Here is a 14,413-nt window from a genome sequence, read left to right as displayed (position 1 = left end):
GGATTTCAAATGAAAGAACTGAAGGCCTTAATCTCTATTTAAGAAGAAGTCTCTAGGACAGTGGTCCTCAACCTTCCTAATGCCACAACCCTTTAATACAGTTCCTCATGTTGTGGTGACCCCCAATTTTATTGTTACAAATTGAACATAATTAAAGCATAGTGATTAATCACAAAAACAATATGTAATTATATATGTGTTTTCCGATGGTCTTAGGCGACCCCTGTGAAAGGGTCGTTCGAATCCCAGGTTGAGAACCGCTGCTCTAGGAAAATCCAAGACAACAGTGGAAAGACATCTTTTCAGACCAGAAGAACCTCTACCTTTCTCACTAGAGCCCCCTGCCCAGTACATACATTCTATACAAAAGAAAGAGAAAAGGGAATTTCAAATGTCTAAGTCCCAATTTTAAGAAGATTGTTTTTGATGATCAAAATCTTGTGTGTAGCATCTAGAAAAAGCCCTGCTGATCCTCAAAAATGACCGCTGTATTTGTCCATTTTGGCCAACAGCATGACCATTTTGATGGAAGCAGAAGAGAACCCTTGAAACTATCTTTAAAAATCCAGGGGGACATCAAAGGGAAACTAAATCAATGACTCTGCACTAAGTCAGAGCTATAGGTCAATACCCTAGACTGGCAGATCACAGCACATTTTTTACTTTCCCAGGTGGTTCTGTACCTATGGTTAAGTGGTGTGGATTGACTGCATTTTTTTCCTCTGATACAGTTATGCATTGTATGGGAGCTGGCCCTTGGCTGATCTTACAAGTACCTCTCACTTGGTCTACGTGACATTGTTATAAAACCCCAGACCCATGGAGCACTGACATTTCCACTGGGAAACTATAGAAATTCTAATATCCCACTAGATAGAAGGCTCCATGAAGGCAAGGACTGTGTGTTTGCTAATCATTAAACCCACTGTGGCTTAGCTCAGTGGCTGCCACATAGTAGGTGCTCAATAAACATCTGTTAAATAAAAAAAAAAAATCCACCACAAATGTGGCCCTGAGACATGCAGGAATAGTTCCAATTTGATGATTTCTAAAAATATTTTTAAAAATTACTCATTCATTTAACAACAATCATTGAGGGTTTTCCATATGATAGGCACTAAAATACAGAAATGAATGAGATGGTGTGCCAATTCTAATAAAGAAGAGGGGTAAGGATATTCTCTGAGTGCTACTATAATCTGGGCATTTTTTGTTCATTATTCCATCCTCCCAACAACTCTGTGAGGCAGGTATTATTACCCTGCTCCCGATGCATTTAAAGAAACAGAGACCTGTACAAAGGCCCACATATAGCAAATGGCAGAGAACTTATTCCAGAACCTGGGCTTACAATGAACTTTCTCGCCAAAGTAAATTTAAAATCACCGTGTGATGTTCCATTATGGGACGTTTTCTTAAGGAAACTTCGGTTCTAAAAAACTGAGTTACAAACAAATAGTTTCAGTGGGAAAGAGGTTTAGGCTCTCAACTTCAAGTTATTTATGTTGGGGGGAATATCCAATAACAGAGGTGCTTTATACGAGTGTATAATTGGAGGCTAAAAATAATAAGCTGCTTAAACAAAATAAATGAAAATTACTGAGTTAAGTCCTAAATAGCATCTAAGACCTGAGTCAATGAGTTTCTAAATTATTATTATTATAACTCACTGTTATGATGAAAAAGCACAACATTGAACTAAGATGGTTGAAGTCAAAACAAAGTGCAGTGCAGTTCACAATGCCAGAGGTGAACAAAACATAAAACCAAGAAGCTGCCAACCACTCCTTTGTGCCCAACAGCTTCTACCCGAGAACCGCGGTTCTAATTCCCGACTGTGCTTGAGTTATAACCAGTAGGTGTTCAGAATACGAATTGTGCTCCCTACGCGATCTATTGTGTTAGATCCTATTTGCTTTACGAATGCCCCAACTGTAGGAGGGAAGCCTTAAATAGGGATTCAGATTCTTAGACACAAGAGCACTGCAGAGAAATGCTGAAGGTCAGGCTGTCTTACAGGGATGGGAGGCCCATTGCAGAGGTGGCCATGCGACGTGCATGTCTGAAGTCACAGAGAGGCTTCTGGGTCATTTGCTTCCTTGGATCCTAACGCAGTTTGGGGAATTGCCATTTTTTCCCAATGGGTGAAAATTCAATGGGTCTGGAATCACCTGCACTCATATATGGGCAGAGACTTTGAGAACAAGTTGTTCCCACTCACCCTGCCTGGATCAGAGGAGGAACTGGAAAACAGAGATCCATGATCCATCCAAACTTCCAGCAGCTCAGAAAGTGACCCAGCTGGTGGGAAACAGCCTAGGACTGGAACAGTCCTGAGAATGATGGCCCAATCCCAGGGCAGTGTGACGCTCTCTTACATTGTTATAGCTCCTTGAAATTTTCAATGGTTTCATAACAGCTCTGGGAGTAAAGTCACATTCATATTTTTACAGATGAAGAAACTGGAGATGAGTAAGTTATACACAACTAGCAACCAGCAGACTCAAATCCTGAGTCTTCCGACTCCATATTGAATAGACTTTCCACTACAAACTTAGAGGGGGACCTCAAAAATATGTTTTGTAGGATTAATGGCTTTGTATCAGACCCGAATTTGCTTACTCTAGATGTTCCATTTTTTAGTCATATAATTTGGCTACATTCTATTTCTTTTTTTATAATTTTTTATTGTTGAAAGTATTATATATGTCCCCTTTTTCTCCCGTTGACCCCCTCCAACCTCCCCACCCCCCACCCCAGGCCTTCAGCACCCTATTGTCTGTGTCCATGGGTTCTGCATATATACATACAAGGTCTTTGGTTGATTACTTCCCACCCATCTACCCTCCCCCACCTTCCCTGAGATTCGTTAACTTCATTAAGCCTTAGTTTCCTCATCTGTAAAACAGGAATACACAGCACCTAATGCATGGGGTTACTGGGAGGATCAAATGCAATATGTACATAGCATACTCAGCACGGAACTTGGCTCTCATTAGAGCTGGACAAAAATAGAGGGTTTCAGGGCATATGGAGGGCTTGGACTCTGGAGGGAGGTATCTCCTTCCTCCTCTGTGGTTCAGCATGTCTTGAGCCACGCAGTCCCCAGGTGACATTTTACAGTATGTAAAGCCCCAAGCAGCTAAAACTCGGGAGAGGCAGGGAGTGCTTGGGGCCAGAGCCCTGAGTCTAGAATGTGTGTGGAGGAATGTGCACCATCCCTACCTGGAAAGCCATGGAGTTGGCGGCAGCCAGAAATATTCTCAGAGGCAGCTTGGCCTTGTAGGACCTGTGGCTCCACAAGCGATGGGCACCAGCTGTCACACCCAGAGCAGTCAGGAGGAAGCAGAAGTAGGCTGCAAGGCACAAGCAGGGAGAATGTCAGCAGATGGCACAGAGCTTTCAAACATCCCCATGCTTTTCTTCTCCTGAACAGGGACTCATGTGCAGTGGTGTCAGGGGAAGAATCTGCGATACGAAGAATGAATAACCTGGGCAAACGCAGACGTTTTATTGATTTGTAGCTTTCCGGTACCAGACAGAAACAAAGAGAACCTTCCTCAAGAAATTTTGACCTTTGAACATCATTTTTTCTATATCAAACAAATCTTTTCTTTGCTAATGTCTCTTGCCAGTCTTGATGCAAAATCACAACCATATTAGTGTGCATTTGTAGTTCAGTCTTCTGACACATCCACCCTCGGTGGGGCTGAGAGCGATCTCTATGTTGCCTCTTAATTGGCAATCATGCCAGGATGAGTTATCTGAAGAGCATATTTCCAAGTGTCAGTGCCCATTATCATGGCTCCAGCGACCTTGGTTTAAAGGAAATCATGCAGGCCAGAACTAAAAGCAATGAAGTCTGGCTCAGGGCTAGTAGGAAAACACTGACATCAGGGACAGCTAAGGTTTGTCTTCTAGAGATCCTCACTTAAACCGCCACCATGGCCTGGGCCCACAGAGATGGCCAGATAAGGAATTTTTAAAAAGCCAACCTATAGTGGAGCTCATTATTATCTCTAACCCTCACAACCTGTGTTACTGTCTCACTTTGCAGTTGAGGAACTGGATCTCTGAGAATTGAATCCTGCATGTAAGTCACCCTGGTTCTAAAGTCTCTGCTGAAGACCTCATGCCCCGCCCCCAGGTGGTAGTGGTGGTTTGCTCTGTGTATGGAGACTTGGGAGAGGTCATAAGTGCATGATGGAAAGAGGACACACAGGGACCAAAAAATCATGATTCCCAAGGTTATTACAATTTTCACAGTGATTTTCAAGCAATGTGCCCACACAGTGCTAAATGTCTTCCTTGGATTATGTTATTAAAACACATCAAATAATCCCTTTGGGTTTGTATCAGCCCCTTTTTATAGATGAGAAAACAGAAGTGAACTAATTTCCCAATGTCACAAAGCTAGGGGGTGTCTTTGCTAAGAGTCAAACCCAAGTCTGTCTGAACCAAGAACCAAGTTCCCACCCTCTATATGCCCCTTGGCTTCTGGGAGATATCAAGTAGGTTTTATCTTCTCTACCCTGCCATCCTTAATACTGGATCCCAATCTAAATTTAGAAGTGAGCTGTTTCCTTACTTGGGGCAAAACCCTAAACCAGCTCTAAGTATGTAGGATCAGGCAGATTATCCTACACAATTGCTTCTATCACTTAGCACAGTCAGGGCCCTCCATAAAGAACCACCAAAGAACAAGTGATCAGCTGTGAGTACATCCGCAAGCAACTGTGAAGAGTCCTAGACCGGGAGGAATTCCCTACAAAGACCCCACTGTAGTACTTCCTTGAAAGAATTACTAGGATTACTCCAGTGTCAATATACATATTTAAAGGGAGCACAACAGCCCTGACCAGTCTGGCTCAGTGGATAGAGCGTCGGCCTGCGGACTGAAGGGTCCCAGGTTCGATTCCGGTCAAGGGCATGTACCTTGGTTGCAGGCACATATCCAGTAAGGAGTGTGCAGGAGGCAGCTGATCGATGTTTCTCTCTCATTGATGCTTCTGACTCTCTATCCCTCTCCCTTCCTCTCTGTAAAAAATCAATAAAATATATTAAAAGATAAAAATAAAAATAAAGGGAGCACAACATTACTTCTTCTAAAAGTCAAGTCTGACTGATCTTGATCTCAATCCAAGATCAAGATCCAAGATCCCATGGGTCTAAAAACAAGCTTTACCCTGGCACTAAGATTAATGAGTCTCTGAATACATGTGAATTTCATAAACTTGTCAAATATTCCTTACTTGAAAGGTTAAAAACAAAAGTCAACAATATGCCCATAAATCACAGAGAATAGTAGTAAATAAAAAGTTCTGGCCTCTTTTTAAAATATTTTGTTGGAAAAAAATTCCAATAATAGAGGTGCTTTATAATTATACACGAAGAAGGGAGAGGGAGAGAGAGATAGAAACATCAATGATGAGAGAGAATCATTGATCGGCTGCCTCCTGCACGCCCCCCACTGGGGATTGAGCCCGCAACCCAGGCATGTGCCTGACCAGGAATCGAACCATGACATCCTGGTTCATAAGTCGACCCTCAACCACTGATCAGTGCTGGCCAGTCTCTGGCCTCTTTTGTTAATATAGTTTAACCTTGGTCATAAGCCCATGAAATGGGCAGTTATTTTCTTTCTTTTTTCTTTATTTTATTATTTTTTATTTTGTTGTTTAAAGTATTACAAATAGGCCCTAACCGGTTTGGTTCAGTGGACAGAGCGTCGGCCTGCGGACTGAAGGGTCCCAGGTTCGATTCCGGTCAAGGGCATGTACCTCGGTTGCGGGCACATCCCCAGTAGGGGAAGTGCAGGAGGCAGCTGATCGATGTTTCTCTCTCATCGATGTTTCTAACTCTCTATCCCTCTCCCTTCCCGCTGTAAAAAAATCAACAAAATATATTTAAAAAAAAAATAAAGTATTACAAATAGTAGTGCATATGTCTTCTTTTTTCCCCCCATGTACCTCCCCCCTGCCTCCCTTACCCCCCAGCACATGCCCTCACTCCCCCACCTTGGGGCAGCTATTTTCCATTCATCCCTGGCCTTCACATCCCCATCAATAACTTTTCAACTGTCAAGTAGTTAGGGAACAAGTACAATCAATACTGGAAAAATTCAGTGTGACTCTATTTTACCAATAGGTAAGACAGTGGACCTTGGGTGCAATGAAATGAATTCTAAGACTCTGTGAAAACCCAAAACAGAATTCCCCCAAGCCACAGTTCCCAGGCAGGGCCTTACCATAGCCTATGGCACTGTCTTCTACTTTTCGGGGATTTTGAATATTTCAGGGATCACTTACAAGGTTGATCTGTCTATGCCTGGGTTAGGGGGCACTGACAATGGGCTTGAGACAGAGCCTGTACTGAGCAGTAGTTTTTTTTCGTGGTCCTTCTTCTGACCACAGGAATATGGCCATGTGGCCCAGGTCTGGCCTAGCATAGTATCCCATCTTCCTGGCATTGGGACTAAAGACCAGACCCAACCCTTCTTTCTCTTCTGGCTGAAAAACTAAAAGTCATGGAGGCATGATTGCAATAGTGAAGAATGAGGCCAAGAAAGAGAGACACAAAGATGATGAGATGTTAACAAGAGCTTCAGCGAGAACTGCCCGCACGGAGCCACTGGTTGGAGGCCCTGGAGCTCTATAGTTCTTCTTTTGATCCTGTGAGCCACCCCAGTAGTTCTCCTAGTTATGTGAGACAACAAATTCCCTTTTCTTGTTTAAGCTAGTTGGCACTGGATGTCTGATACTAAAATTCTACAGACCCTCTAAGAAAGAACGCATACAACCTTCTGGTCATAGCCAAAATGAGGATAAACTGCAAAAACCCTGGGTTAGATAGGAGAATTTATGGGCTGTTCCATTAACAATTTTGATAAGGCTAATTTGAGGGTTCCTAACCTCTCTTCTATGATCTTTGTGGAGATTAACATCTAAACTAGTTTTTGATGTATGCTGGCTAGCTGGCTCTGAGGTAGTAAAGTATTCAGACACAACTTTGAAAAAGAAGGAGTAATTAGCAGTGCTAATAGCTCACAGATAAAGGAACTAGATCAATAGAAACCAGATTCACAAAATTGCAGAATAGTGGGCAAGTACAGATGGTCTCTGACTGATTGATGATGGTTCTACTTAATAATTTTTAGACTTTATGATGGTGCAAAAGCGATATGCATCCAGTAGAAACTGTACTTCAAATTTTTGAATTTTGATCCTTTCTTGGACTAGTGATATACAGAACAATACTCTCTCGCGGTGCTGGGCAGTGGCAGTGAGCCGCAGCTCCCAGCCAGCCCCGTGACCATAAGGATAAACAATCAATATAGCGTTGCCAGCAGTTTTTGGATTTTGTTTTTGTTTTTGTTTTTGTTTTGTATCTCATTAAGTGTACAAAATGCCTATCTGTGTCCCCTGCTTCTGGTGAGAAGAGAAAGGCAATTACTCTTTAGATGAAACTCAGAATATCTGCCCAACTTCAGGCTAATGTAAGTTCTCTGAGCACATTTAAGGTAGGCTAGGCTAAGCTATGATGTTCAGTAGATTAAGTGTATTACACTCATTTTCAACTTACAATATTTTCAACTTACGAAGAATTTATCAGGTCATAACCCCATCATAAGTCAATGATTTTCCTAGCAAATTCTCACGTTGGCTAAGGAGCTGAGGGTGGCCTCCACTCAGCAACCAGCAAGGAAATGAGGCCCTCGGTCCAATAATCCTCAAGGAGCCGAGTCCTGCCAGCAACAAGGTAAGTGAGAGTGAAAGCAGATCCTTCCCCAATTGAGCCTTCAGGTAAGACCCTTGACCAACACATGATGCCTCATGAGAGGTCCTGAAGCAGCTGCACCTGAACCCCTACTCCATAAAAACTGTGAGAAAATAAATGTATGTTGTTTTAAGCTGCTAATTTTGGGGTAGTTTGTTCAGTAGCAATAGGTAACTAATGCAAGCCTAAAATAGGAATCTTCTCCCAAGGGAAGTCCTGGTTTAGGAACAATTTGCCATCTATAGGAGCAAAAATTAGATTTGTGTTGCCTGGAGAGAGCAGGGGGAGAGGGGAATGACTGCTAATGGATACAGGGTTTGGGGAGTAAAGGGTAATAAAAAATGTTCTATACTTGATTTTGGTAATGATTGCACAATCATGTGAGTATACTAAAAACCAATGAATTGTACACTTGAAATAGATTGGTTGTATGGTATAAGTTATAGCTCTATACATCAGTTATTTAAAAATTACTGAATTCTGCCCAGCCATTGTGGCTTGGTGGTTGAGCGTCAACCCCTCAACCACCTGGTAAAGGCAAAACAGGAGTTTGACCTTGGTGGTTGACCAGGAGGTCACAGTTCAATTACCAGTCAGGGCACCTGCAGGCTCGATCCCCAGTAGGGGTGTGCAGGAAGTAGCTGATCAATAATTCTCTCTCATCGTTGATGTTTCTCTCTCCCTCTCCCTTCTCTGAAATCAAAAAATACATTTTTAAAAGTTACTTAATTCCTATTAGATTTTATTATTTTGCGTAATTTCTCTGTGTGAAATTAAATAGACATGTCACAAAACGAAACAAAAATCAACCATTTGCCTAGGATGCCACCATAGGCATCATCACCCCTGGACTCTTGGGGTGACTGGATACTTACGTTATACCATGGACCCTTTCATCTTCCACAGCTGCCAAGAAGAGTCTCTGTGTGGCCTTACACCTACGTCTGAATCTATCAAGACCCAAGGTTCCGAGGCAGAAGCATCTAAATGCCAATGATTGGATCACAAACCCCAGCTCTAGCTGCCAGCAACAGAAGGAGGAGAATCCACAGCCCCTTTGGCGTCCACAGGGGAAAGCAGAACCGCCCCCCATGTATCCTGAGTCCCTATTGGGACAATGTTCAGAGACTGATTGTAGTGACCCCTCTGGACCACACAACCAAAGAACACTCCTAGAGAAATGCTAAGGACTGCCAAAAAGCTAAGAACCAAAAATTAAAACTCCCTTACTTCTGGACCTGACCAGAGAGAGAGATGGTCAGTCCCCTTCAAGACCCACCCCTGAGAACTAGACAAAGGAAGCAACTGGCGGAGCTCTTTAACCCTTGTTTATTACCTTCGTCTCTCTAGAATCGGAGTGAAAATTAATAGCTACTATTGACTGAGAGCTTTCTATGCACCAGACCCTGTTTGTTCTAAGCACTTTATGCATAGTAACTCGTTCAATACTGTACTCACTTCACGTGTAGGGGGGTAGGTAATATTATGATCTCCATTTTCCCGATGAAGAAAACTAGACAGAAAGTGAATCTAAGATAGGGAGAGCACATACTCTGAACACCCTGCTGGCTGCGGGACCCTAGAGGCTGCCTTAATTCTAATGGAAGGAACTTCAATGCATCATGACCTTTCAGTCAGCTCAAAACACAAACTGAAGGTCAAACCCCTGTTTTGTATTCAGCCATTATCAGCTGGCAAGTTTACTTATAATAACACGCTCACCATCATCCTGCATTCAGTTCAGCCTCAGCTTGTCATAAACATGAGCACCAGGCAAGCCAAGGAAGGCCTCATGAGACCATTTACTGAGCTCCTATTATGGACGGGGCACCGAGCTCAGAACTAGCTTCACAAGGTGACCCCACAAACACCACCCCTTCCTTTTCAAACAGGAGTTTGAAAAGTAAATTACTTATTATATAAATACAAAGTAAGGCAAGTGCTGTGGAGGAAATGAACCAAATGATATGAGAGATTAAAAGGGTGATAACTTAGTTTGCAGGCACAGAGAAGACTTTGCAGAGGAAGTGAGGATTAAGCTAATCCCTAGAGGATGAGGATGAGGCAAGATCCAGGCATAAGGACCCCCAAATGCAAAGCCTGGACTGGAGAAGAGGATCTGATAAAAAGCCTGTATCTGCCCACCTCACAGCCACTAAGACAGCTACTGTAACTCAACAAACAGAAAATAACAAGTGTCGGTGAGGATGTGGAGAAACTGGAACCCTTGTGCACTGCTAGTGGGAGTGTAGAATCATGCAGCCACCATGGTAAAGTTTGGTTACTCAAAAAGTTAAATATAGAATTACCATTTTTCCCACCAATTCCACTTCTAGGTATATACCCTGTGGGGCTTCAGAAGGAGTCTCCCCAGAATGTGCCATGCTGGCATACAGATTCTTTTCAGCTGAAGATAATTGAGCCCCAAAGTGATACCGTTGTAATTTAACCTCCTTATGAATAACTGGAAAGGAGCAAAGTGAAAGCCAAATAGTATAGGCATGCCATTTAGGCCGCTTGGCCAGGAAACTGCGGGTTAACACTCCCCAGGAGGCCACAGGAAGGGACTGGACAGGGGGAGAATAGACTCAAGCCCAGTAAAGTCTGGGTGACAGAGGGAAGGTACTTGTCTGTTAGTCACACCTGGGAACAGGTCATTGGCCAGAGTAGGCAAGGCTAGTGCAAGAATGGGAAGATTTGAGATACTCTTCATAGCAACCATGCGGGTCTAGCAGCCGCCTTGGGCCCCTGGCAGACTGTGTGGGCACCAAAGGACTAAGCTTTAACATGGCACGGAATCTCTGGACACTGGCCCTATTTCTGGGTCTGATGAGGACAAGAGTGGACTTTTTCACGGTGGGATGAAGGAGCTGAGACTTTGGAAACCCAGGGGCACTCCTTTGATTTTGCATCCGGTGCCACAAATAAATCTTACCACGCCACAATCTCCCGTACGTGGATCTCCTGGAATGCTTTCCTTGTGGCACCACAAGAACCCCACTTCCACTACCTGCGCTAACAAAGCCACCCAGACACCAATCTCTGCAGAGCTCCTGGCACCCGAGGGGCTCGGGATCAGAAGAGATCGGGCTGTTCTTTCCTGTGAAGTCTGGGTCCAGTCAGCACTGCTTTCCCAGCAGCTCCCTTTGATGATACCAGCTGCCCCCCAGGCCCTGAAGAGCACAGCCTTTGATATCCAGGAGCCCGGCGGGTGCGCAGCGGAGCTCTGAGAGAGGACACGATAAGCACACAGAACTGTCTTCCACTGAGGGACGGGGAGAGGTGGGGGGGAGCAGGCAGAGGCTGAAGGCTCCTGGGCACAGGGAAGGAAGGAAAGGGGGTTGGGGGCTGCAATGGCAGAAGACACCTTGTTTCGGTACCTGCTTTTGGTACCAGCTCAAATGTTTTCAAAGTCACAGTTTGGCTCTGGCCCTCTCCAGTCCTTCCAAGATTTGGAAGGTAGATAGGGACAGGCCAACAGACCCATAGATAGAGATACGTACATCCATACAGGTATATGACTGGCAACACAGCATAATGGTGAAAAGGACCTGCCGTAACCAGTTTGGCTCAGTGGATAGAGCGTCGGCCTGAGGACTGAAAGGTCCCAGGTTCGATTCCGGTCAAGGGCATATACCTTGGTTGCGGGCACATCCCCAGTAGGAGGTGTGCAGAAGGCAGCTGATCGATGTTTCTCTTTCATCGATGTTTCTGACTCTCTATCTCTCTCCCTTCCTCTCTGTAAAAAAATCAACTATATATATATATGAAGGACCTGGGATTGAACCCCTGGCATATCACTTCTCAGTGTGACTTAATCTCTAAACCTTGGTTTCTTCATTCATAAAGTGGGGGAAATAGTACTTGCTTTACAACAAGCATAGATTTGTTGTAAAGATTAAAAGAGGTATGCAAAACACACGCCACGCCTGGTGAGCAGCGAGCACTGGCACCTATTACTACCCCTTTACGAATGCCGCCCACTGCCTCTGTAAAACATCCCTCCCGACAACCTCCTCTGAAGACAATAGCGCTCACTTGCACCACTCTAAGCCTGGGCTCTCCAAGGGGTGGGTGACTCTGCCTCCTTCCCCCTACCAGGGACATTTAGCAAAGTCTTCAGACAATTGACATTGTCAATTATCACAAACCAAAACTCAAAGGCTGCTACTAGCATCTAGTGGGTAAAGACCGGGGATGCTGCTAAGCCTCCTACAATGCCCAATGCCAATTCTACAGCAAAGAATGATCATGGTCAAAACCTCAGTAGTGCCGCAGCAGAGAATCCTGCTCTAATTTCCCAGGAAAGTTCTTCTTGAAAGCTTCCCTGTTCATTCTCCTGGTATGACTGCACCGGTGCTTGCTTCTTCAGACCTTTCTGGTTTCATGGGGAGCTGTAGGGGTAATTTATCTCTAAAATTATTTCATAAACAAGTTGAACAAAGGACTGGGAGGGACCTGTGAATTTAGATCCTAACAAGTTCACAGGCCATGCTGCTGCTGCAGGTCCAGGGTCCCAGCGTGCTCAGCTGACCAGCCACCTCCCAGAGAGAAGGCCTGATAAGGGGCTGCCAGTGGCAGGGTAAGACCCTTTACGGCCACTCATCTCATGAAGTAGTGTTTTAGAGAATTTCAGTTAGACCTTTCATCTTCCCTTTAAAGGTTTGGGTGTAGCCTGGTCAGCGTGGCTCAGTGGTTGAATGTTGACATATGAACAAGAGGGCACAGTTCAATTCCGGGTCAAGGCACATGCCCAGGTTTCAGGCTCGATCCCCAGTGTAGGGCGTGCAGGAGGCAGTCGCTCAATGATTCTCTCTCATCATTGATGTTTCTTTCTCTCTCTTCCTCTCCCTTCCACTCTGAAATCAATTAAAAAAATATTAAAAATAAAATAAAGGTTTGGGTATAAAAAGTTTGAGATTCTGAGGCAACTTCCTCCTAGGTACTATTTCAACAATTCTCTTGAAAACAGAACATTTTCCCAGGGTCTTGGAGCCTGCAGGCTGGGAAGCACAGGGCTTCTCTTTCCCAGTAAAGCCTAATTCTACTGAGCTTACAATCACCAACAGCCCCGCGGTGCGAGCCCCACCTCCTCCTGCTAATCCGCCTTCCACCGTGCTGCACAGGGGCTGCAGGAAGACACGGTGTCTGCTCCCACGGTGCGAATCTTTAAGCAACTGCCCACATCGTCCAGGAAGATTCGGCGGAAAAGGAACGAGAGAGAGAGAGAAGATACATTTCATGGATTTGACATGCACTGCCTATCTTCCTCAAGCATCCTTTCTGCCTTCGGTTAGGTCCACTTAGATTGCGCTAAAGTCCTGGGTAAATGCTACTTTTCCTGGTTGACTTACAGCTTCTATGACAATTAGAATGAAAGTCATAGCAGATCACTAAGAAACACAAAATTATGCATAACTTGTTACTGCTCTGCTATTGCACCACACTATTTGTAATTCAAACAAAAAAGAAGGCTCCCTGGCCAGTGTGGCTCAGGTGGCTGAGCGCTGTCCAGTGCATGGAAAGGTTGCCGGTTCGATTCCTAGTCGGGGCACATGTCCAGGTTGCAGGCTCGATCCACAGTTGGGATACTTGCGGGAGGCAATGATCGATGTTTCTCTCTCACATCAATGTTTTTCTCTCCCTCTCCCTTCCTCTTTAAAATCAATAAAAACTTTTAAAAAAAAAGAAAATGCTGTAGACTAACACTGTTCTGTTATCTACTCAGAGTGGCCACACATGTAACAAGAGCCATATATTTAAAGCTGCCAATCACTTAATATTTTATTTATTAAAAATGCAAAAAAACAAACAAAAAATCAGAATGCAGGCTCCTTATACAGACAAGTGGGGGGTGCACAAGGTACCTGCCATTGCCCACCTGCCATTTCCTAGCGTTGGGGGGTGGTGGTGCCATTTTACTCTTTCTTAGTCTCTTTTATCTGTGAAACAAGTAAACCTCAAACAGTTGTTGTGAGACAAATGAAAATGTACATAAGATATTTAGCAAATACTAATATCACAAACATTTCTGAAAACTTCATTATTCGCATCACTAGGCAACCACTGCCAGGCTGAGGCAGGATCACCAGGAAGCAGGGCCTTCAGGGCAAAGGATGTCCCAGGTCTAAACAATGACTCTCTCCTTCCCCTGAGCCCAGCCCTCCCAGGTTCTCTGAGGTGAATTTGGGAAGAGCAAACCTTCTCAGAGTCTATGATTCAGGATAACCTCCATCATCCACCTCTTTTCTCTCAAACAATCAAAATCAAAACACAACGATCAAAATTAGAATTAGGCATAATTGAGTACAAAGATAATAATTTACTGCACTATGGGTATGCCAAGTTGCCTTTTCCATTAACTATTCAGTTTTTTCTTTTGGGCAACGTGTGTGTGTGTGTGTGTGTGTGTGTGTAAGAGAAAGATGTGTGTGCACATATATTTTATACTGCAATAGCTATGGACGTGCTCATTAGTGACCATAAGTGGCAAATTATAGTATCAAAAATGTTGGTCCCTTTGAAGGTAGGCTACGATTAAAAACAGCACCCAAACTGGTCAGTTTGGGGGAAATGGGAGAAAAAAGAGTAAGTTCTAGCATCATCATCTGAAATATCTGGGTAATTATGGGTGGTG

The 14,413-nt window shown here is 44.1% G+C and overlaps 1 protein-coding gene across 1 annotated transcript in view; it reads right to left on the bottom strand.

Moving 5' to 3' along the window:
• Positions 1 to 3,372, bottom strand: part of SCD5 (stearoyl-CoA desaturase 5) — a gene marked incomplete at its 5' end in the record, with an annotated part of 65,435 nt that extends 62,063 nt beyond the window's left edge. Inside the window, one exon of the mRNA XM_014544600.1 lies at positions 3,226 to 3,372. Within this exon, the coding sequence (XP_014400086.1) occupies positions 3,226 to 3,372 (147 nt within the window). The remainder of the gene's footprint in view (positions 1 to 3,225) is intronic.
• Positions 3,373 to 14,413: the final 11,041 nt, after the last annotated feature.

Source organism: Myotis brandtii, unplaced genomic scaffold (genome assembly GCF_000412655.1).
Source record: "Myotis brandtii unplaced genomic scaffold, ASM41265v1 scaffold111, whole genome shotgun sequence".
Classification (NCBI taxonomy): domain Eukaryota; kingdom Metazoa; phylum Chordata; class Mammalia; order Chiroptera; family Vespertilionidae; genus Myotis; species Myotis brandtii.
The sequence above is the reverse complement of the archived record's forward strand: the minus strand, read 5'-3'. Positions and strand labels throughout refer to the sequence as shown.